This window comes from Schistocerca nitens, chromosome 5 (genome assembly GCF_023898315.1).
Source record: "Schistocerca nitens isolate TAMUIC-IGC-003100 chromosome 5, iqSchNite1.1, whole genome shotgun sequence".
NCBI lineage: Eukaryota > Metazoa > Arthropoda > Insecta > Orthoptera > Acrididae > Schistocerca > Schistocerca nitens.
This window is the reverse complement of record NC_064618.1, coordinates 256,679,464-256,703,547: the sequence shown is the minus strand read 5'-3', so window position 1 is coordinate 256,703,547 and position 24,084 is coordinate 256,679,464. Positions and strand designations below refer to the sequence as shown.

Genomic DNA, 24,084 nt, shown 5'->3' with positions numbered 1-24,084 from the left:
TGTACACTGTTTTCAGTATATGTAGTAGGAATCGTGTGTGGCTTGTTGACAACGAACGGCGTGGAAGGGGAAGTGGGAAGGTCGGAGAGACGATATAGAATTCCGGACTGTTCCCCACAAGCACCAGGGAGACCGCTTACATTTCCGTCTGAGTGAAGTGACTAACAGCGAAATTTAGGCAGTAGTACGACTATATGAGTGACTAACAGCGGAATTTAGGCAGTAGTACGACTATATGAGCAGTGGCTAGAAATGCGTCTTGTGATTATGTTGGTCAGTTTTTATTTCTCAGTTTCCAGGTCTTGTTTCGAAAAAGGTAATCGTCGCGCTGTGTACTATCCGCACCATGCCTAAATAATGATTAAAATTTCTGTAAATATAGAACTTCAGTATTGCTTTTCTTGAAATGTAGCCGTGTTTGAGGTTGTTCTGAGTTTCTTGTAAACAATTGAGTCCTAAGTCTTGGAGCCAGGTACAGCTTACACTTCTAGTGCTAATTAGTACACTGCTGGTCACTCAAATCGTAACGCTACTGAGGAGTATGCAAAACCTTAGAACTCGACTGAAATCTACTACTGGCTTTGATGTACAAATGATAAGTATTTCAGCGCAACTGCACGAAGAAGGTAGGATTAAAGATGTCTACTGCAAATTATCGTTCCGTAATATTGGGTCTCGTGCTGACTGCGATTCCACGAGTGCCGTGCCAATATGGAGCTGATGATTTCTGGAGAACCATGATGCAGAAGATCTCAACGGCCCCACGCGGCTAGCGCCAGAGGGAGCGGACATTATGCGTAATCGTACAGTCACATCACGTGCCATGCGTCAGTAAATGGTCTTGTTCGTAGCAAGACAAGTATCTACAAATACAGTGCATTAGGATCTGGACTGCGAGCACGACGACCATTCCTGCGGCTTCCATATTTGCCATAGCAGAGAGAGGCACATCAGAAGCGGTGCGCTTAGAGATAACACTCGCTTTGCACCACATCATCTTTGCAGAAGTGTCTCTGTTCTATTTACAGCATCACAACGGATTTATCCGTTTGTGGAGGCTCTGAGGAGCACGAACGTAAGCGATGCATTTTTCTTCTTTACAGAGGGCCAGCACGTGGGGTGATGGAATGAGATGCCTTTGGGCAGGCAACACCATCGCCTCTGGTGCACGTCCTGACCTGACCTACCTCAATACAGAGGGTGTTCGACTAGCTGTCAGCTTCCTTAGATCGCTCACTCACAGGGATCATCTGGGCACGGACTGTCTAGAGACTGGCACGCCACCACTCATCAGTCACTACGATCTCTAACCTCTAGCTTAAACTTTGTAGATCCTAAAGAAAATTTCACAGTGTTATTGTAAAATCGATTTTGGTCTCAATCCAGAGCGCTTTAATTTTTTTAAAAAAAGATTGCTTTCGCTACTATGTGAATCAGAATTAGATTTCACTGTAACAGTTGAAGGAGTAGCCTATTTAACTTACCAGCAAAATTTACGTGCTATGTCATATATCTAATATTTTACCTTGTGACGTAGCATGTAAATTTTGTTGATAAGTTGTACGCGTTACTATTGCAGCTCATACAATTACACCTTAGAATGGTTCGTGCACAACGGAAACAGGTAATTAAAAAAAACATTCTAGATAGACAAAAAAACCTGTCTCGTATGAAGTTGAAGCCAAATGGAATGATATATCCTTATCTGTCATCCAAGCTCTTATCCATGCCATGTCTAGCCAGGTTAAGGGCATTGTTACTGTCAAAGGTGTACTAAAATTTGCACCCAACTGACATACAAATTTAACCACGTATTTTCTGTATTGTAACGTGCGCGCACTGAAAGCAAAGTGTTGGTGTTGCAAATTTAGTATACATCAATGTAATTCTGGGAGTGTTTTCGGGGTCTTTCATTTCACCTTAAGTACTCTGAGAATGATGATTTCTTGTATGGGCTGTGATCATTAATCAGATTTCTTGTGCAGTAGCAATGCTGTTTCAAAATAATGACCAAAGTCTACTAACACCGTTGCTTTATTTCTTTACCCATGTTGGATCATTAGTACCTTGTAGCTGATTTCTGGTAATAATACAAGTTTACCAATAACATAATTGACGGTTGCCTAAAAGCAGTCCGAGTAATATGGCAGAAATTTAGTCGAAAAACGTACACGTTTGTTAAATCCCCTCCTGTTGAACTTTTTTCTTGTATCTGGAAATACGTTTGTATACCAAATGTTTGTTACGCCCCTCACTCGCTTAGCTTTTTTTCTTGTTTTTGCAAGTATGTTATTTGACCAACTCAGACTTATGCTGCTGCAGTATATGGTATCGTTTTTCTTAATCTGCAATCATTCCGACACAAGATATTGAAGTGTTTACGTAGCTTTCTTAGGAGTGATGTGACTTTACTATTGTGACTGAACTGCAGACTGTAGTATTGGGAATCACTCAGGCGACTGTGCAATTAATGAAAAATCAAAAAGTTTGGAAAATGCAAATTTTGCTATCTTCTCCATTTGGATCTTAAGCTCATTATTTGGATTTGTGATATTCATAGACCCATTGAATTGAGGTAATACAGCGATTCACATTTCCACATTTAAAAGTGTGTCGCACGAGGATTTAATAGAAATTTATGGAATGCAGTGAACCGTATTTTGAAACGTTACGTATGTTCACCATTGCTAAATGGTACGAAGGTTCGTAAATCGACTTTCTACACAAGTAATACTTTCTTTTAACATCATACAGTGTTTTACAATAGCATCCCTCCTCGTTATCCGTTCTTACAACTTGATAACGGAAAAAAGTCTTGGGAAAATTGATGAATTTAATTTTATTTCATCCATGGACACATTTCAAAAGCCTTCCATGCTTCTACTCTTCAATTTGTCATGTCTTACTAAAACCCAGCCCTCAGGTGAGGACTAACGAATATGAGAAAGTACTGAAACACAAAGCGATATACGACTGATACGTTATTGGTTTTACTGTTCTCAGGTTGCTCAATTACAACGCCCTGGAGGCGGTGGAAGCTGAGGCTTTCTGGGGATCGCACATCGCCACTCTGTGAGTAAACTTACTTCATCCTGAGTTCTTGAAACAATGCGATACTGTTAGTCTAACGCTGCTATGCCTTACAATTACAGGAGTCTCAAAGGTAACAGGGCCCTTTCCCATCTCGACATGGATGCATTCGTCGGTCTCAATCATCTCCGTCGCATGTGAGTTCTGATATGATCCAGTTCCTCTGTTTGTGTGTGTGTGTGTGTATGTGCGCGCGAGCGCAACTGGGGGGCGGGTGGGGGGGGGGGGCGGGGGGAGGGGACACACAGTAGAAAATTAACGCTTCACTTGTGTCTACAGAAACCAATGACTTGGGCAGCCAGTAACACACCTTGCCTTTTGACAGTCACCGTTCACCTGACAGCAACAGTGCAAGAATTACGGTTATCACACAAAATAAAAAAAATTGTAGTACTGAAAACTACTGACATGTTCAGTGAAGAGGAGAAGCAGATGGCAGTCGATCACATAGTGTTTCTCCAGCAACTAACATGCTTTTGTTGGCTGTGTCGTCTAAAGATAGTAGCAGTCTTGAATTTACTCTTTATAAATTAATTTTGAAGCTTCGTGTAAGAAAATTAAAATCACCTAGGCGACATTTAAAACTTCAACACAGAAGAACTGGAGAGAATTCACGCATTGTGGGAAATACATTTTTGTTCCTTTCCACCTGTATGTGTTTTAGATATGAAACGACATTATGTTACCATGCAGAAGGAGTTTAAAGATTTTGTTGGCAATGAAAGAGCAAAAAACAACGATCGACAGAAGGGATTCATTGTTCTATTCATCAAAAAGTGCTTTGTAGTAAATTTGCAGGCCTGGAGCATGTAAAGAAATTGATGGTATGAATAGTCGCACACATTATTCCACTGACAGTTGCAACAATTTTCTTTGGAATTGAGTGGTATGATTATGGAGACTTCATACATTACTGAAAAGTTCATTTGTTAAGTCAAAAGGCATGTCAGGAACGATTTTTCGATTTAAAACTCGCTGTTGTTGAATCTATAAAGGAAAAAAGGACAGCAGGAACGAAAATTATGACATCCGGAATGGAGGCATACTTCGCATTTTAAGTGGACTTCACTGCACACTGCCCACTTTAAGACATTTCAAGGCTGCTTCTTTTTGATTTTATGTGGATGCATTTAAAAAGAAAATCGTGTAGTAGAAGAGACACATTCTCACACAGATAGTTCAGTTCCATAAGCTCATTGGCTTTGATGTAAACTTGAGGTTTGAAGACTTCATTGTGGCCCTTAAACAATGACAAGTTTAATTTTGTAAAGATTCTGAGGACCCTGTCAAACTAACATCTGTTCCTAGGCTTTTTTTGACACTGTTTGCCGTTTCAGTTGAAATAACGCCTGTGCATGTGCATATGTAAGTGATTGATCTGCAAGGTAAATCCAAATTTAATCACAACTCTTTTTGCGCAATAACTGTCCAGAACGTCTACATTGCGATCCTCAGGTAGAGTTTCCATGTCTCCATAATGATGCTGAAAAAGTGCTACAATATTTCCTTATATATATATCTGTGTGAAAGATCTTTCGTCGACTGTGAAAGTAATTAAATCGCTATTACGCGACAACTTGAGTGTGAAACTCTGTGAAATTGTCTGTGTCTGTCTGTATGCCGGCAGTTTGTACCAGATCAAGATTATATTATGTCTTCAAAGCGCCAAAAATAATTCAGTAATACTGAAAACTGTTTTATTCTTGACCTGCGTTGTTGAGAAATGTGAAATACAGAATCAAGTACTATGCAGTTCACCTGCACTGTCTCGTAAATGTGGTGCGTTCACAGTTTCCCCCTCTTCCCTCTCCTCGCAGTAAGGCAACGTGGTGTGGCTGTGGGGGAAATGAGGACCAAGGCTGAGCGCTTTGGCACTCGTTCCCTGGCCATGGCAGGCTAGCTGAAATCTTGCCCAGTCTACTCTAATCCAAGATCACAAAAATCACCACGTGGCAATATGTGCATCTCTGCTTGCTCGTCATCGATTGGCTCGTGAACAACACGGACCATTCCAATCCTGTACCGTTATTGGTGACGAGAAATGTTGTCTTTATGCGAATGTAAGGAATAGAAAGGAGTGAGTGAGCCCAAACAATGTACACTACTGGCCATTAAAATTGCTACACCAAGAAGAAATGCAGATGACAAACGGGCATTCATTGGACAAATATATTACAGTAGAACTGACATGTGATTACATTTTCACGCAGTTTGGGTGCATAGATCCTGAGAAATTACTACCCAGAACAACCACCTCTGGTTGCAGTAACGGCCTTGATACGCCTGGGCATTCAGTCAGCGCTTGGATGGCGTGTACACGTACAGCTGCCCATGCAGCTTCAACACGATACCACAGTTCACAAAGAGTAGTGAATGGCGTATAGTGACGAGCCAGTTGCTTGGCCACCATTAAGCATACGATTTCAGTTGGTGAGAGATATGGAGAATGTGCTGGCCAGGGCAGCAGTCGAACATTTTCTATATCCAGAAAGCCCCGTACAGGACCTGCAATATGCGGTCGTGCATTATCCTGCTGAAATGTAGGGATTCGCAGGGATCGAATGAAAGGTGGAGCCATGGGTCGTAACACGTTGAAATGCAACGTTCACTGTTCAAAGTGCCATCAATGCGAAAAAGAGGCGACCGAGACGTGTAACCAATGCCACCCCATACCATCACGCCGCGTGATACGCCAATGTGGCCATGACGAATACACGTTTCCAATGTGCGTTCACAGCGATGTCGTCAAATACGGATGCAACCATCATGATGCTGTAAACAGAACCTGGATTCATTCAAAAAAATTACATTTGACCATTCGTGCACCCAGGTACGTCGTTGAGTACACCATCGCAGGCGCTCCTGTCTGTGATGCAGCGTCAAGGGTAACCGCAGCCATGGTCTCCGAGCTGATAGTTCATGTTGCTGTAAACGTCGTAGAACTGTTCGTGCAGATGGTTGTTGTCTTGCAAACGTCCCCATCGGTTGACTCAGGGATCGAGACGTGGCCGCACGATCCGTTACAGCCATGCGGATAAGATGCCTGTCATCTCGACTGCTGGTAATACGAGGCGGTTTGGATCCAGCACGGCGTTCCGTATTACCCTCCTGAACCCACCTATTCCATGTTCTGCTAACAGTAATTGGATCTCGAACAACGCTAGCAGCAATGTCGCGATGCGATAAACCGCAATCGCGATAGGTTACAATCCGGCATTTATCAAAGTCGGAAAAGTGATGGTACGCATTTCTCCTCCTTACACGAGGCATCACAACAACGTTTCACCAGGCAACGCCGGTCATCTACTGTTTGTGTATGAGAAATCGGTTGGAAACTTTCCTCACGTCAGCATGTTGTAGGTGTCGCCACCGGCGCCAGCCTTGTGTGAATGCTCTGAAAAGCTAATCATTACCATATCACAGCATCTTCTTCCTGTCGGTTAAATTGCGCGTCTGTAGCACGTCATCTTCGCGGTGTAGAAATTTTAACTGCCAGCAGTGTAGAATTTCCCCATACCAAGACCTATGCGCACCCACAAAAGACGATGTCATGCATTTGGTGAAACAGCAACAGCTTGCTCTAATACGAATTGCTTCCCTGAGGTAAAACCAACATTGCTGACATTTATTGTCAACTGAGTAATCTGGCAGACGGAATCCAACAACGACGACCAGGAAGACTGCATGGAGAGATACTAATCCACGATAGCGCCCACCTGTATACTGCTAGACACATCTCATTCACCTGATTTTGCTCTCTAAGATTTTCACCTTTTCCGTTCCCTATCTTTCTGGAAGAAAATTCTCTCCGAACATTGCTCGACGAGTTCTTCACCTCAAAACCATGTGATTCCTACAGTCGCGAAATCGAAAAGTCCCCCCAGCGTTGGGAGACTGATGTAAGTAGTGAAGTAGAATATACACTGGCCATTAAAATTACTACACCACGAAGATGACGTGCTACAGACGCGAAATTTAACCGACAGGAAGAAGATGCTGTGATATGCAAATGATTAGCTTTTCAGAGCATTCACACAAGGGTGGCGCCGGTGGCGACACCTACAAAGTGCTGACATGAGGAAAGTTTCCAACCGATTTCTCATACACAGAGAGCAGTTGACCGGCGTTGCCTGGTGAAACGTTGTTGTGATGCCTCGTGTAAGGAGGAGAAATGCGTAGCATCACGTTTCCGACTTCGATAGAGGTCGGATTGTAGCCTATCGCGATTGCGGTTTATCATATCGCGACATTGCTTCTCGTGTTTGTCGAGATCCAATGACTGTTAGCTGAATATGGAGTCGGTCGGTTCAAAAGTGTAATACGAAACTCCGTGCTGGATCCCATAGGCCTCCTATCACTTGCAGTCGAGATGACACGCATCTTATCCGCATGGCTGTAACGGATCGTGCAGCCATGTCTCGATCCCTGAGTCAACCGATGGGGACGTTTGCAAGACAACATCCATCTGCACGAACAGTTCTACAACGTTTGCAGCAGCATGGACTATCAGCTCGGAGACCATGGCTGCGGTTACCCTTGACGCTGCATCACAGACAGGAGCGCATGCGATGGTGTACTGAAGGACGAACCTGGATCCACGAACGGCTAGACGTCATTTTCTCCGATGAATCGAGGTTCTGTTTACAGCATCATGATGGCCGTATCCATGTTTGGTGACATCGCAGTGAACGCACATTGGAAGCGTATCAACCGGCGTGATGGTATGGGGTACCATTGGTTACACGTCTCGGTCACCTCTTGTTCGCATTGACGGCACTTTGAACAGTGGACGTTACATTTCAGATGTGTTACGTCCCGTGTCTCTACTCTTCATTCGATCCCTGCGTAAACGTACATTTCAGAAGGATAATGCAGGACCGCATGTTGCATGTCCTGTACGGGCCTTTCTGGACACATAAAATGTTCGACTGCTGCCCTGGCCAGCACATTCTCCAGATCTCTCACCAATTGAAAACGTGTGGTCAATGGTGGCCGAGCAACTGACTCATCACAATACGCCAGTCACTACTCTTGATGAACTGTGGTATCGTGTTGAAGCTGCATGGGCAGCTGTACCTGTACACACCATCCAAGCTCTGTTTGACTCAATTCTCAGGCGGCCAGAGGTGGTTGTTCTGGGTACTGATTTCTCAGGATCTCTGCACCCAAATTGCGTGAAAATGTAATCTCATGTCATTCCTAGTAAAAATTATTTGTCCAATGAATACTCATTTATCATCTGCATTTCTTCTTGGTGTAGCGATTTTAATGTCCAGTAGTGTAGTACTGGTGACGTAAGCCTATTTTATGTGTATCCATTGCGCTTATTAAACTTACGGAAATACCCCACGAACTTATGCAACAACCCAATATTAGTCTGTTTCAGGCTTTGTTTTGGTCCCTGAGGAAGTGTGCATTCCATGGCAAATTTCTGTCAGGAGTTAGTCATAAATATTTTACTGTGTCAGAGAGAGGGTGAGATTTGTTCTAGATGGATATGTCGGTTAATCAGTCAACTATTTCTTAGGAAAATGCCAAATAAACGGAACAAAGAAGACGTGCTGCATTGCTCGCAGGGCCTTATGTACACAGTTAACGCTTTTAATGTCTCTAAATGAATAAACAAACAAAAAAACTACTTTTTGCCTTGTCAATAGCCTTTATTGATCAATTACATGATTTCATCGCATGGAAACTTCTGCCAGAGAATCAGTGGCTAGCGAGTGAGTACATGTGTGGAGAGAGTTGCAGCAGCGGACGCCATGTGTGTCGGCAGCGACTTGTCGGAGACGGCGGTGACGCAGCTGCCGACACGCGGACTCGAGGGCATCGACGAGCTGCGCCTGCAGGACACCAGCAGCCTCAAGGTGTTCCCCTCCGTCTACAACTTCGAGGTGAGCGCAGCGGACTAGCGAGCCAAAACTTCTCTCAGCTCAAATGACATTAAAATTAAATGGACAGCTGTAAGGAACTGAAGTAGTAAATGATTTATATTATTATATGCGTGGTGGCTGTTCTTTCGGAAATATCCAAAAGACATCAATTTTTTATATATATGCTTTGAGGGTTGATAGTATTAGTGATACTGAATAAAAAGCTTCATATGGACTTTATATCCTGCTCCGAATGGCTTCTGAGATAGAACACATTTAATATTCATTGTTATTTATTTTCTGTACTATCAATGTAACACAGTAGTGTAGAGCAAGTTGAGACGAATAGTTTGATACACTACACTTGTGGTCTTTCAAGTCGGGAAACTACCTCAAATAGGCCTATAAAACTACGTAAGTTACAGCGCATGCGCTACGAATGAGTTTTTCAACGTCCTCGCGCACTCATCACACAAACCAGTATTTCTAGAGAAACAAACGTATAGGACCTACTTTGTAGGGATTTTAATATAGTTTAATTTTGTACTGCGACGCGTTTTCGTTGGAGTGTGCGGCTTTCGAGTTATTCAAGAAAAACGTACAAAAGTGATATTAAGTCTGTTCTATCTCGGAAACCAATCGGAAAAGGGCATGCGTCCACATGATTTTTTTCGTTCACATATACTAACACTATCAGCCCTCAAAGCATGTACCTTTCCTCTTGACTCACCCTGTATACAGGTTGGTCCATTGATAGTGACTGGGCCAAATAGCACACGAAATAGGCATCAAATGAAAGAACTACAAAGAACGAAACTCGCGTAGCTTGAATGGGGAAACCAGATGGCGCCATGATTGGCCCGCTAGATGGCGTTGCCTTAGGTCAAACGGATATCAACTGCGTTTTTTTAAATAGGAACCCCCTTTTTTTATTACGTATTCGTGTAGTGCGTAAAGAAGTATAAATATTTTAGTTGGACCACTTTTTTTGCTTTGTGATAGATGGTGCTGTAGTAGTCACAAACGTATAAGTACGTAGTATCACGTAACATTACGCCAGTGCGGACGGCATTTGCTTCGTGATACATTACCCGTGTTAAAATGGACCGTTTACCAATTGCGGAAAAGGTCGATTTCGTGTTGATGCATGGCTATTGTGATCAAAATCCCAACGGGCGTGTGCTATGTATACTGCTCGGTATCCTGGACGACATCATCCAAGTGTCCGGACCGTTCGCCGGATAGTTACGTTATTTAAGGAAACAGGAAGTGTTCGGCCACATGTCAAACGTCAAAAACGACCAGCAACAAATTATGATGCCCTAGTAGGTGTTTTAGCTGCTGTCGCGGCTAATCCGCACATCAGTAGCAGACAAATTGCGCGAGAATCGGAAATCTCAAAAACGTCGGTGTTGAGAATGCTACATCCTCATCGAATGCACCCATACCATATTTCTATGCGCCAGGAATTGCATGGCGACGACATTGAATGTCGTGTACAGTTCTGCCACTGGGCACAAGAGAAATTACGGGATGATGACAGATGTTTTGCACGCGTTCTATTTAGCGACGAAGAGTCATTCAGCAACAGCGGTAACGTAAACCGGAATAATATGCACTATTGGGCAACGGAAAATGCACGATGCCTGCGACAAGTGGAACATCAGCGACATTGGCCTGTTAATGTATAGTGCGGCATTATGGGAGGAAGGACAATTAGCCCCCATTTTATCGATGGCAATCTAAATGGTGCAATGAATGCTGATTTCCTACGTAATGTTCTATCGATGTTATTAAAAGATGTTTCACTGCATGACAGAATGGCAATGTACTTCCAACATGATGGATGTCCGGCACATAGCTCGCGTCCGGCTGAAGCGGTATTGAATAGCATATTTCATGACAGGTGGATTCGTCGTCGAAGCACCATACCATGGCACGCACGTTCACCGGATCTGACATCCCCGGATTTCTTTCTGTGGGGAGAATTGAAAGATATTTGCTTTCGTGATCCACCGACAACGCCTGACAACATGCATCAGCGCATTGTCAGTGCATGTGCGAACATTACGGAATGCGAACTACTCGCTGTTGAGAGGAATGTCGTTACATGTATTGTCAAATGCATTGAGGTTGACGGACATTATTTTGAGCATTTATTGTGTTGATGTGGTATTTACAGGTAACCAAGCTGTAACAAAATGCGTTCTCAGAAATGATAAGTTCACATTGGAACAACCGAAATAAAATTTTCAAACGTACCTACGTTCTGTATTTTAATTTAAAAAACCTGTTACCGACTGCTCGTCTAAAATTGTGAGCCATATGTTTGTGACTATTACAGTGCCATCTATCACAAAGCGAGAAAAGTGGTCCAACGAAAACAATCATATTTCCTTACGTACTATACGAATATGTAAAAAAATGGGGGTTCATGTTTAAAAAAAACGCAGTTGATATCCGTTTTACGTATGGCAGCGCCATCTAGTGGGCCAGACATAGCGCAGTCTGGTTTCCCCTTTCAAGCTAGACAAGTTTCATGCTTTGTAGATTTTCGTTTGACGCTTATTTTGTGAGATATTTGGCCCACCCACGATCAATGGACCACCCTGTTTATATAGGGTGAGTCACTAACTATTGCCACCGAGAATAACTCCGGAAGTATGATAACAACTGAAAAGTATGTGGGACAATGTTGCAAGGGACAATGGGGGCCTTTATATGACGTTTGTTTTTTGTTGCTAGGTGGGTTCCGCGTCAGAGATGCGACGATCAACTTCGTTTTTTAAAGTGGTGTGCTAAATTTGGGTGCTTATTTTTTGACAGCGGCTATCAAGAGGAATCCGATGATGCGTAACAGTAAGGTCTTCGAAGGTCAACGAAGATCACAAAGGTGGCATGAACTTCCATTTACAGAAGGTATTCAAAGTGATGACCATTGGTATCAATGCAGTGCTGCAATCTTCTTAACATGGATTGAGTGGTAATCCTTATCACACCGGCACTTGTCAAAGCACATGCTCTGATAATTCTCTCTCGCATACCTTCAGGTGTAGTTGGAATGTCTTTATGAACAATGTCTGTTACGAATCCCCACTAAAAAGTCCAGAAGCGTCAAGTCTGCCGACCGAGCCGGCCATGACATATCTCACGTGCGTCCAATCCAACGATTTGGGAATTGTCTCTGCAACTCATTTTTAGCCATCAGCAAAAAATGTGACGGACACCCTTCGTGCTGATACAACATTCTGTTCCTTGTTCCTAAAGGTATTTCTTCCAATAACAGGCCTAATGTTTCTTGCATGCATGTGGTGTACTTCCTACCATTAAGATTTCCTTCAATGAAATATGGGCCTAAAATTCTGTCTCCCAGAATCCCACACCATAGATTTGCCGACCACGGTTTATGGTGTGCAACTTGCCGCAGTCAACATGGATTTTCAGTTGCCCAATATTGCATGTTATGCAGATTAACATTTCCATGGTTCGTGAATGTAGCCTCGTCAGTGAATCAAATCATATTAATAAATGTGTCATCTCTCTATATTTGAAGTTGAGCCCATCGGCAGAATTCAATGCGACGCATACAACCTGTACCTGTTAATTCTTGATGGAGACTGATGTGGTAAGGGTGATATTTATGGCGATGCAGAACGCGAACAACACTACTCTGGCTCATGCAAGATTCCCTTGTGATTTGGCACGAACTAACACATGGGTCTCAAACAACAGTGACATGAGTAACAGTTTTAGTTTCCTCGTTAGTACCTTTCCTTTGTCGTATATGTTTCCGATGCGTTAAATATCCAGTTGTTCTCAAATTATCATACACATATTTAAATGTACGGCATGTGGGGTCAGTACGTTGATGATATCTTTGAGCGTATAAGTCTCTAGCTTTCACTAAATTTCGTTGGCATTCTGCGTAAATGAGACGCATATCGACTTGTTCTTCGAAGAAATACATCATTCACATTCTCTTGATTTGATGTTACTAGTCTTTCCGTTCCTATTAGTGTTGTATTACGAACCCGTTGAATGATGTTTACATGTCAGTGGCACGTTAGATGGATACGCAGTATTCGGCAAATACACTCCTGGAAATTGAAATAAGAACACCGTGAATTCATTGTCCCAGGAAGGGGAAACTTTATTGACACATTCCTGGGGTCAGATACATCACATGATCACACTGACAGAACCACAGTCACATAGACACAGGCAACAGAGCATGCACAATGTCGGCACTAGTACAGTGTATATCCACCTTTCGCAGCAATGCAGGCTGCTATTCTCCCATGGAGACGATCGTAGAGATGCTGGATGTAGTCCTGTGGAACGGCTTGCCATGCCATTTCCACCTGGCGCCTCAGTTGGACCAGCGTTCGTGCTGGACGTGCAGACCGCGTGAGACGACGCTTCATCCAGTCCCAGACATGCTCAATGGGGGACAGATCCGGAGATCTTGCTGGCCAGGGTAGTTGACTTACACCTTCTAGAGCACGTTGGGTGGCACGGGATACATGCGGACGTGCATTGTCCTGTTGGAACAGCAAGTTCCCTTGCCGGTCTAGGAATGGTAGAACGATGGGTTCGATGACGGTTTGGATGTACCGTGCACTATTCAGTGTCCCCTCGACGATCACCAGTGGTGTACGGCCAGTGTAGGAGATCGCTCCCCACACCATGATGCCGGGTGTTGGCCCTGTGTGCCTCGGTCGTATGCAGTCCTGATTGTGGCGCTCACCTGCACGGCGCCAAACACGCATACGACCATCATTGGCACCAAGGCAGAAGCGACTCTCATCGCTGAAGACGACACGTCTCCATTCGTCCCTCCATTCACGCCTGTCGCGACACCACTGGAGGCGGGCTGCACGATGTTGGGGCGTGAGCGGAAGACGGCCTAACGGTGTGCGGGACCGTAGCCCAGCTTCATGGAGACGGTTGCGAATGGTCTTCGCCGATACCCCAGGAGCAACAGTGTCCCTAATTTGCTGGGAAGTGGCGGTGCGGTCCCCTACGGCACTGCGTAGGATCCTACGGTCTTGGCGTGCATCCGAGCGTCGCTGCGGTCCGGTCCCAGGTCGACGGGCACGTGCACCTTCCGCCGACCACTGGCGACAACATCGATGTACTGTGGAGACCTCACGCCCCACGTGTTGAGCAATTCGGCGGTACGTCCACCCGGCCTCCCGCATGCCCACTATACGCCCTCGCTCAAAGTCCGTCAACTGCACATACGGTTCACGTCCACGCTGTCGCGGCATGCTACCAGTGTTAAAGACTGCGATGGAGCTCCGTGTGCCACGGCAAACTGGCTGACACTGACGGCGGCGGTGCACAAATGCTGCGCAGCTAGCGCCATTCGACGGCCAACACCGCGGTTCCTGGTGTGTCCGCTGTGCCGTGCGTGTGATCATTGCTTGTACAGCCCTCTCGCAGTGTCCGGAGCAAGTATGGTGGGTCTGACACACCGGTGTCAATGTGTTCTTTTTTCCATTTCCAGGAGTGTATTTACTATTTGCACGATATACGAGAGAGAATTTTCAGAGCACGTGCTTCTGTAAGTGCCGAAGTGATAAGGAATACCACTCAATCCATGATAAGAAGATTGCAGCACTGCATTGTTACCAATGGTCATCATTTCGGACACCTTCTGCAAATGGATGTTCATGCCACCTTTTTTATCTCTGTTGACCTTCAAAGACCTTACTGTTACACCTCATTGGATTCGTCTCGATAACTGCTATCAGAAATTAAGTACTAAACTATAGCATCCCATTTAAAAAAACAAAGTTGACCATTTCTCTGACACGACCCGCCTGGCAACAGAAAACCAACGTCATATTATGGGCCCTGTGGTCCCATGCAAGATTTATCCCTCACACCTTTCAGCTACTACCATACTTTCGGAGTTATTCTAGGTGGCAACAGTTAGTGACTCACTGGCGACAAGCGAAAAATTGTGCCAGACCGAGAATCAAACCTGGATTTAATTTACCTTGGTCGCCTGAAAGGCTTCGGCTGCTTGAGCGCACTTCCCTTCTAGCCCAGATTCTCAACTTGTCACACACCACACGCACAGTGTCCACTGTCCATTGCTCGCAGCTTCACCTGGTTTCTGAAATAGTTCAGATGTAGTACGTTTCCGGACTGAAGTCATCACCATTCGCCGTCAGGTGCATGTGTAGTGTGCGACAAGTTGAAGATTTGGGCTGAAAGGGGAAAAGGGAAGCGTTCTCGGATAGCCGAAGTGGTTATGGTGACCGCTCGCGTTAAAAGGGAGTCTCAGTCTGTCACAAATTTTCACTTGTCACCATTGGATTTATTACATTACCCAACTGCATATGAAGTCTGAGTTTTTCTTACGGCCTGTAGGTAATTTAGGCATCAAAGATTAATGTTTGACAGGAAAAACAATAATTAGTTTAAATTCGCTGAAAGCTGTTCCAAATGGTGTAATGTTGTGTTATATCCCGTGTGCTTTCCTGTGAAACTGCTGGTCATGAGCGAACAGCGCTGGATGTCGAAACCTTACGTTCTGTTGCATCCCTGAAATGAAGTTTTCCCTAACGGAAAAATAATCAATAAGTTACGGGATACTTCCAGCTCTGCAGGATAGCCTGTGTTCGATTGCACTGGTGCAAACAGCCCTACCTCCAAAATAACTTATAGCAGTATACATCACACCAGTCTGTGGTTAGAATTATTTTCGACTGAGGATGTGGGCGGCCTGTATGCGGACTGTCTACTGAGATACTGACTTTTTAACATCCCACTCATTATTTTCCCCAATACTATTACGCAGAAGCAAACGCTTCGCCCGTGAACAGTGACCCATGTGTCGTACGAGTACCCCGTGTAAAACCAAGTCCCTGATAGAGGCAAGGTCAGGTTAGAAATTGCTTGAATTAACCTCTTGAGTAAATATTTAGATGTTCTGGTACTTGCTTCGTGTTGCAGTTTTTCTGATGATCATTCATCCATTTCCGTGTCTGGTCAGCATTTCCAGAAGGTTCCGATGGCCCTGTTGTTTCCCTCGATCAGGTCCTGTGTTGTGCAGGGGTGTTCAAGTAGAGGACAAATTAGCAGGTGGGCCGGGTCTTGTGTTATTCCGCACTTGGAGGATGTATCTCCATCAGCTGGATGAATGCCCCATTTTCGCATGTTAGTCTTGCAAAGAGGAACGCCCACCCTAAGACGAAAGATCGATTTCCAAATAGGGAAGGGCAAGTCATTTCCTTTACAGGGATATCAGGTGGTAGCTTGCTCCTCCACCCGGTGACGCGGTTAGACTATGGTGTTGCCTCTAGTGGCTGAGTCCTGGCGATGAAGCTCTTTCTCGACTACAGTCGTCGGACTACAGCCTGAGGATCATGCAGTGGACATTGGAGATCATAAGTTTGCTTATACCTCACTATATCAGCAGCTATATCCTTTACACATTAGTCACCATTAAAATTGCTACACCAAGAAGAAATGCAGATGATAAACGGGTTTACATTGGACAAATATATTATACTAGAACTGGCATGTGATTACATTTAAACGCAATTTGGGTGCATAGATCCTGAAAAATCACTACTCAGAACAACCACCTCTGGCCGTAATAACGGCCTTGATACGCCTGGGCATTGAGTCAAACAGAGCTTGGATGGTGTGCACAGGTACAGTTGCCCATGCAGCTTCAACACGATACCTCAGTTCATCAAGAGTAGTGACTGGCGTATTGTGACGAGTCAGTTGCTCGGCCACCATTGACCAGACATTTTCAATTGATGAGAGATCTGGAGAATGTGCTGTCCAGGGCAGCAGTCGAACATTTTCTGTATCCAGGAAGGCCCGTACAGGACCTGCAGCATGCGGTCGTGCATTATCCTACTGAAATGTAGGGTTTCGCAGGGATCGAATGAAGGGTAGAGCCACGGGTCGTAACACATCTGAAATGTAACGTCCACTGCTCCAAGTGCCGTCATAGTGAACAAGAGGTGACCAATGGCACCTCATACCATCACGCCGGGTGATACGCCAGTATGGCGATGACGAATACACGCTTCCAATGTGCGTTCACCGCGATCTCGCCAAACACGGATGCGACCATCATGATGCTGTAAACAGAACCTGGATTCATCCGAAAAAATGACATTTTGCCATTCGTGCACCCATGTTCGTCGTTGAGTACACCATAGCAGGCGCTCCTCTCTGTGATGCAGCGTCAAGGGTAACCGCATCCATGGTCTCCGAGCTGATAGTCCATGCTGCTGCAAACGTCGGCGAACTGTTCATGCAGATGGTTGTTGTCTTGTAAACGTCCTCATCTGTTGACTCAGGGATCGAGACGTGGCTGCACAATCCGTTACAGCCACGCGGATAAGATGCGTGTCATCTCGACTGCTAGTGATACGAGGCCTTTGGGATCGAGCACGGCGTTCCGTATTACCCTCCTGAACCCACTGATTCCATATTCTGCTAACAGTCATTGGATATCGACCAACGCCAGCAGCAATGTCGCTATACGATAAACCGCAATCGCAATAGGCTACAATCCGACCTTTATCAAATTCGGAAACGTGATGGTACGCCTTTCTCCTCCTTACACGAGGCATCACAACAACGTTTCACCAGGCAACGCCGGTCAGCTGCTGTTTGTGTATGAGAAATCGGTTGGAAACTTTCCTCATATCAGCACGTTGTAGTTATCGCTACCGGTGCCAACCTTGTGTGAATGCTCTGAAAAGCTAATCATTTGCATATCAAAGCATCTTCTTCCTGTCAGTTAAATTTCGTGTCTGTAGCACGTCATCTTCGTGGTGTAGCAATTTTAAAGGCCAAATAGTGTAATAGTGGTGGGAGCTATTCCAACAATCACGTGGATTTTATCGATTGGAGTTTGCTTCATACATCCATACAATATTCGGACACTATCAATGATTGCAATATCAACCTGTTTGCTGTGAGTGGATGCACTCCACACAGGTGAAGTATACTCTGCAGCAGACACACACAAAGCAAGAGCCGAAATTTTCAGGACAGGAGGACTTGCTCCCCAGGCGGTGGATGTGAGCTTCCTCAAGATGTTATTCCGTGAACTAAATTTCATCCTGGCGTTATGGCAATGTTTTCTGAAGGACAGAGTTCTTCCAAGGGTAACACCCTAATATACTGGTGTTGAACAGGGCTCCAGTCGTTTGCCTTGCCATGTAACATCCAGTTCCTGCCGAGCGTCTCTATTCTTCAAGTGAAATTGCCACACCTAATTTGTCTTTAGATGACTGGCTTTGTAGTAAGAGCCAAGCGTTCCTAGCGCAGAAGTGAACTTTTCCTCTACTTCTTCAAACGTCTGTCCATGAGCAGCCACTGCAATATCATCAACATTGATGAAAAGCCTGGAAGTTTCCGTTATAGCCTTATCATTAGTGAAAACATTGAAGAGCACAGGGGTGGGCACACTGCCTTGAGGTAAACCATTCTTTCGTATGTGCTATCTGCTCTTCTTATAATGGAGAGAGATTTAGAATCTTCAGTTCTGTAGGAGAGTACCAATAAAGGATGTTAGATGGTAATCCTTGGTGCGTTGGTAAATTTTCCTCAGCGGCTTCCTGTGATTAATAGTGTCGTATGCAGCTGCTAGGTCGAAAAAGGCAACACTGTTAGCTTACCCTGTTCGAAACCATCTTAGATGCGTTGAGTGAGGTTCAGTATCTGACTGCAACACGACTTTCCAGCGTGTTGAGGGATGAATATTTCTTCGAGGATGCCACTAATTCTGTTAAGGATGTTGTTGTTGTTGTGGTCTTCAGTGAAGAGACTGGTTTGATGCAGCTCTCCACGCTACTCTATCCTGTGCAAGCTTCTTCATCTCCCAGTACTTACTGCAACCTACATCCTTCTGAATCTGCTTGGTGTATTCATCTCTTGGTCTCCCTCTACGATTTTTACCCTCCACGCTGCCCTCCAATGCTAAATTGGTGATCCCTTGATGCCTCAGAACATGTCCTACCAATCGATCCCTTCTTCTAGTCAAGTTGTGCCACAAACGTCTCTTCTCCCCAATCCTATTCAATACCTCCTCATTAGTTATGTGATCTACCCATCTAATCTTCAACATTCTTCTGTAGCACCACATTTCGAAAACTTCTATTCTCTTCTTGTCCATACTATTTATCGTCCACGTTTCACTTCCATACATGGCTACACTCCATGCAAATACTTTCAGAAACGACTTCCTGACACTTAAATCTATATTCGATGTTAACAAATTTCTCTTCTTCAGAAACGCTTTCCTTGCCATTGCCAGTCTACATTTTATATCCTCTCTACTTCGACCATCATCAGTTATTTTACACCCCAAATAGCAAAACTCCTTTACTACTTTAAGTGTCTCATTTCCTAATCTAATACCCTTAGCTTCTCCCGACTTAATTCGACTACATTCCATTATCCTCGTTTTGCTTTTGTTGATGTACATCTTGTATCCTCCTTTCAAGTTGCTATCCATTCCATTCAACTGCTCTTCCAAGTCCTTTGCTGTCTCTGACAGAATTACAATGTCATCGGCGAACGTCAAGGTTTTTATCTCTTCTCCATGGATTTTAATACCTACTCCGAATTTTTCTTTTGTTTCCTTCACTGCTTGCTCAATATACAGATTGAATAACATCGGGGAGAGGCTACAACTCTGTCTCACTACCTTCCCAACCACTGCTTCCCTTTCATGCCCCTCAACTCTTATAACTGCCATTTGCTTTCTGTACAAATAGTAAATAGCCTTTCGTTCCCTGTATTTTACCGCTGCCACCTTCAGAATCTGAAAGAGAGTATTCCAGTCAACATCGTCAAAAGCTTTCTCTAGGTCTACAAATCCTAGAAACGTAGGTTTGCCTTTCCTTAATCTAGCTTCCAAGATAAGTCGTAGGGTGACTATTGCCTCACGTGTTCCATTATTTCTACGGAATCCAAACTGATCTTCCTCGAGGTCGGCTTCTACTAGTTTTTCCATTTGTCTGTAAAGAATTCACGTTAGTATTTTGCATCCGTGACTTATTAAACTGATAGTTCGGTAATTTTCACGTCTGTCAACACCTGCTTTCTTTGGGATTGGAATTATTTTATTCTTCTTGAAGTCTGAGATATTTCGCCTGTCTCATACATCTTGCTCACCAGATGGTAGAATTTTGTCAGGACTGGCTCTCCCAAGGCTTTCAGTAGTACCAATGGAATGGTATCTACTTTCGGGGCCTTATTTCGACTCAGGTCTTTCAGTGCTCTGTCAAACTCTTCACGCAGTATCATATCTCCCATTTCATCTTCATCTGCATCCTCTAACATTTCCATAATATTGTCCTCAAATACATCGCCCTTGTATAGACCCTCTATATACTCCTTCCACCTTTCTTCTTTCCCGTCTTTGCTTAGAACTGGGTTTCCATCTGAGCTCTTGATATTCATACAAGTGGTTCTCTTTTCTCCAAAGGTCACTTTAATTTTCCAGTAGGCAGTATCTATCTTACCCCTAGTGAGATAAGCCTCTACATCCTTACATTAGTCCTCTAGCCATCCCTGCTTAGCCATTTTGCACTTCCTTTCGATCTCATTTTTGAGACGTTTGTATTCCTTTTTGCCTGCTTCATTTACTGCATTTTTATATTTTCTCCTTTCATCAATTAAATTCAGTATTTCTTCTGTTACCAAGGTTTTCTACTAGCCCTCGTCTTTTGACCTACTTTATCCTCTGCTGCCTTCACTACTTCATCCCTCAAAGCTACCCATTCTTCTTCTAATGTATTTCTTTCCCCCATTCCTGTCAATTGTTCCCTTATGCTCTCCCCGAAACTCTGTACAAGCTCAGGTTTAGTCAGTTTATGCAGGCCCCATCTCCTTAAATTACCACCTTTTTGCAGTTTCTTCAGTTTTAATCTACAGCTGATAACCAATAGATTGTGGTCAGAGTCCACATCTGCCCCTGGAAATGTCTTACAATTTAAAACCTGGTTCCTAATCTCTGTCTTACCATTATATAGTCTATCTGAAACGTGTCAGTATCTCCCGGCTTCTTCCATGTATACAACCTTCTTTTATGATTCTTGAACCAAGTGTTAGCTATGATTAAGTTGTGCTCTGTGCAAAATTCTACCAGGCGGCTTCCTCTTTCATTTCTTACCCCCAATCCATATTCACCTACTACGTTTCCTTCTCTCCCTTTTCCTACTACCGAATTCCAGTCACCCATGACTATTAAATTTTCGTCTCCCTTCACTATCTGAATAATTTCTTTTATTTCATCATACATTTCTTCAATTTCTTCGTCATCTGCAGAGCTAGTTGGCATATAAACTTGTACTACTGTAGTAGGCGTGGGCTTCGTGTCTATCTTGGCCACAATAATGCGTTCACTATGCTGTTTGTAGTAGCTTACCCGCATTCCTATTTTGTTATTCATTATTAAACCTACTCCTGCATTACCCCTAATTGACTTTGTATTTATAACCCTGTATTCGCCTGACCATAAGTCTTGTTCCTCCTGCCACCGACCTTCACTTACTCCCACTAAATCTAACTTTAACCTATCCATTTCCCTTCGTAAATTTTCTAACCTACCTGCCCGATTAAGGTACCTGAGATTCCACGCTCCGATCCGTAGAACGCCAGTTTTCTTTCTCCTGATACCGACGTCCTCCTGATTAGTCCCTGCCCGGAGATTCGAATGGGGGACTATTTTACCTCCGGAATATTGTACCCAAGAGGACGCCGTCATCATTAACCATACAGTAGAGCTACATGCCCTCGGGAAAAATTACAGCTGTAGTCTCCCCTTGCTTTCAACCGTTCGCAGTACCAGAACAGCAAGGCCGTTTTGGTTAGTGTTACAAGGCCACATCAGTCAATCATCCAGACTGTTGCCCCTGCAACTACTGAAAAGGCTGCTGCCACTCTTCAGGAACCACACGTTTGTCTGGCCACTCAACAGATACCCCTCCGTTGTGGTTGCACCTACGGTACGGCTATCTGTATCGCTGAGGCACGCAGGCCTCCCCACCAACGGCAAGGTCCATGGTTCATGGGGGGGGGGAGGGGGGGGGAATAAGACGCTCGAAGACCTTGAAACAGAGGCATAACAGGGCGAAAGTTTTTAGGGTCGTTTGGTTCCTTGCCAGGCTTAGGTAGTGCAACCACATGAACTTTCCTCCAGAGCTTGGGAATATATAACCTTGATACACATTCATTAAACATTCTAAGCTGCCATTGCACAGTGGTACGGCCGAACTTATTGATCTGTTCTACTTTTATGTCATCGATGCCAGCATCTTTGTTCAGTTTCAAGGTGGAGATGACAGAGTCTAGTTCATCCAAGGTGAATGGTTCTCGGAGGTTATGGTTCTCGCATCCTGTGGTTCGTTTCAGTTTCTCCCGTGTACTCCGACATTTAGTCGTCCCGTTCATTAGTAACTACACTCCTGGAAATGGAAAAAAGAACACATTGACACCGGTGTGTCAGACCCACCATGCTTGCTCCGGACACTGCGAGAGGGCTGTACAAGCAATGATCACACGCACGGCACAGCGGACACACCAGGAACCGCGGTGTTGGCCGTCGAATGGCGCTAGCTGCGCAGCATTTGTGCACCGCCGCCGTCAGTGTCAGCCAGTTTGCCGTGGCATACGGAGCTCCATCGCAGTCTTTAACACTGGTAGGATGCCGCGACAGCGTGGACGTGAACCGTATGTGCAGTTGACGGACTTTGAGCGAGGGCGTATAGTGGGCATGCGGGAGGCCGGGTGGACGTACCGCCGAATTGCTCAACACGTGGGGCGTGAGGTCTCCACAGTACATCGATGTTGTCGCCAGTGGTCGGCGGAAGGTGCACGTGCCCGTCGACCTGGGACCGGACCGCAGCGACGCTCGGATGCACGCCAAGACCGTAGGATCCTACGCAGTGCCGTAGGGGACCGCACCGCCACTTCCCAGCAAATTAAGGACACTGTTGCTCCTGGGGTATCGGCGAGGACCATTCGCAACCGTCTCCATGAAGCTGGGCTACGGTCCCGCACACCGTTAGGCCGTCTTCCGCTCACGCCCCAACATCGTGCAGCCCGCCTCCAGTGGTGTCGCGACAGGCGTGAATGGAGGGACGAATGGAGACGTGTCGTCTTCAGCGATGAGAGTCGCTTCTGCCTTGGTGCCAATGATGGTCGTATGCGTGTTTGGCGCCGTGCAGGTGAGCGCCACAATCAGGACTGCATACGACCGAGGCACACAGGGCCAACACCCGGCATCATGGTGTGGGGAGCGATCTCCTACACTGGCCGTACACCACTGGTGATCGTCGAGGGGACACTGAATAGTGCACGGTACATCCAAACCGTCATCGAACCCATCGTTCTACTATTCCTAGACCGGCAAGGGAGCTTGCTGTTCCAACAGGACAATGCACGTCCGCATGTATCCCGTGCCACCCAACGTGCTCTAGAAGGTGTAAGTCAACTACCCTGGCCAGCAAGATCTCCGGATCTGTCCCCCATTGAGCATGTTTGGGACTGGATGAAGCGTCGTCTCACGCGGTCTGCACGTCCAGCACGAACGCTGGTCCAACTGAGGCGCCAGGTGGAAATGGCATGGCAAGCCGTTCCACAGGACTACATCCAGCATCTCTACGATCGTCTCCATGGGAGAATAGCAGCCTGCATTGCTGCGAAAGGTGGATATACACTGTACTAGTGCCGACATTGTGCATGCTCTGTTGCCTGTGTCTATGTGCCTGTGGTTCTGTCAGTGTGATCATGTGATGTATCTGACCCCAGGAATGTGTCAATAAAGTTTCCCCTTCCTGGGACAATGAATTCGCGGTGTTCTTATTTCAATTTCCAGGAGTGTAGAAAAACGCGAAGTTCACTGTAGTGGAATGGAGTCGCTGTTATGCCCAATTACTGACACACTCCTTCTGGCGTTTTATTTATGAAACCTGATTTAATTTTTATCAACATATGTATTTAAAGATATTAGTGTTTGACGGCCATCTTAAGGGATACAGCCGGTCGATATGTCAGCTTGTAAGATATTATCACACGTAGCGAGCTGCTCCTAACACCATCTACCTGCTATAAGCAGGATGTAACGGGT

The 24,084-nt window shown here is 45.0% G+C and overlaps 1 protein-coding gene across 1 annotated transcript in view; it reads left to right on the top strand.

The window, feature by feature from the left end:
* Positions 1–24,084, top strand: part of LOC126260373 (lutropin-choriogonadotropic hormone receptor-like) — a 341,279-nt gene that overhangs the window by 179,549 nt on the left and 137,646 nt on the right. Inside the window, exons 6-8 of the mRNA XM_049957702.1 lie at positions 3,004–3,072; positions 3,153–3,227; positions 8,867–8,984. Coding sequence (XP_049813659.1) covers positions 3,004–3,072; positions 3,153–3,227; positions 8,867–8,984 — 262 coding nt within the window. The remainder of the gene's footprint in view (positions 1–3,003; positions 3,073–3,152; positions 3,228–8,866; positions 8,985–24,084) is intronic.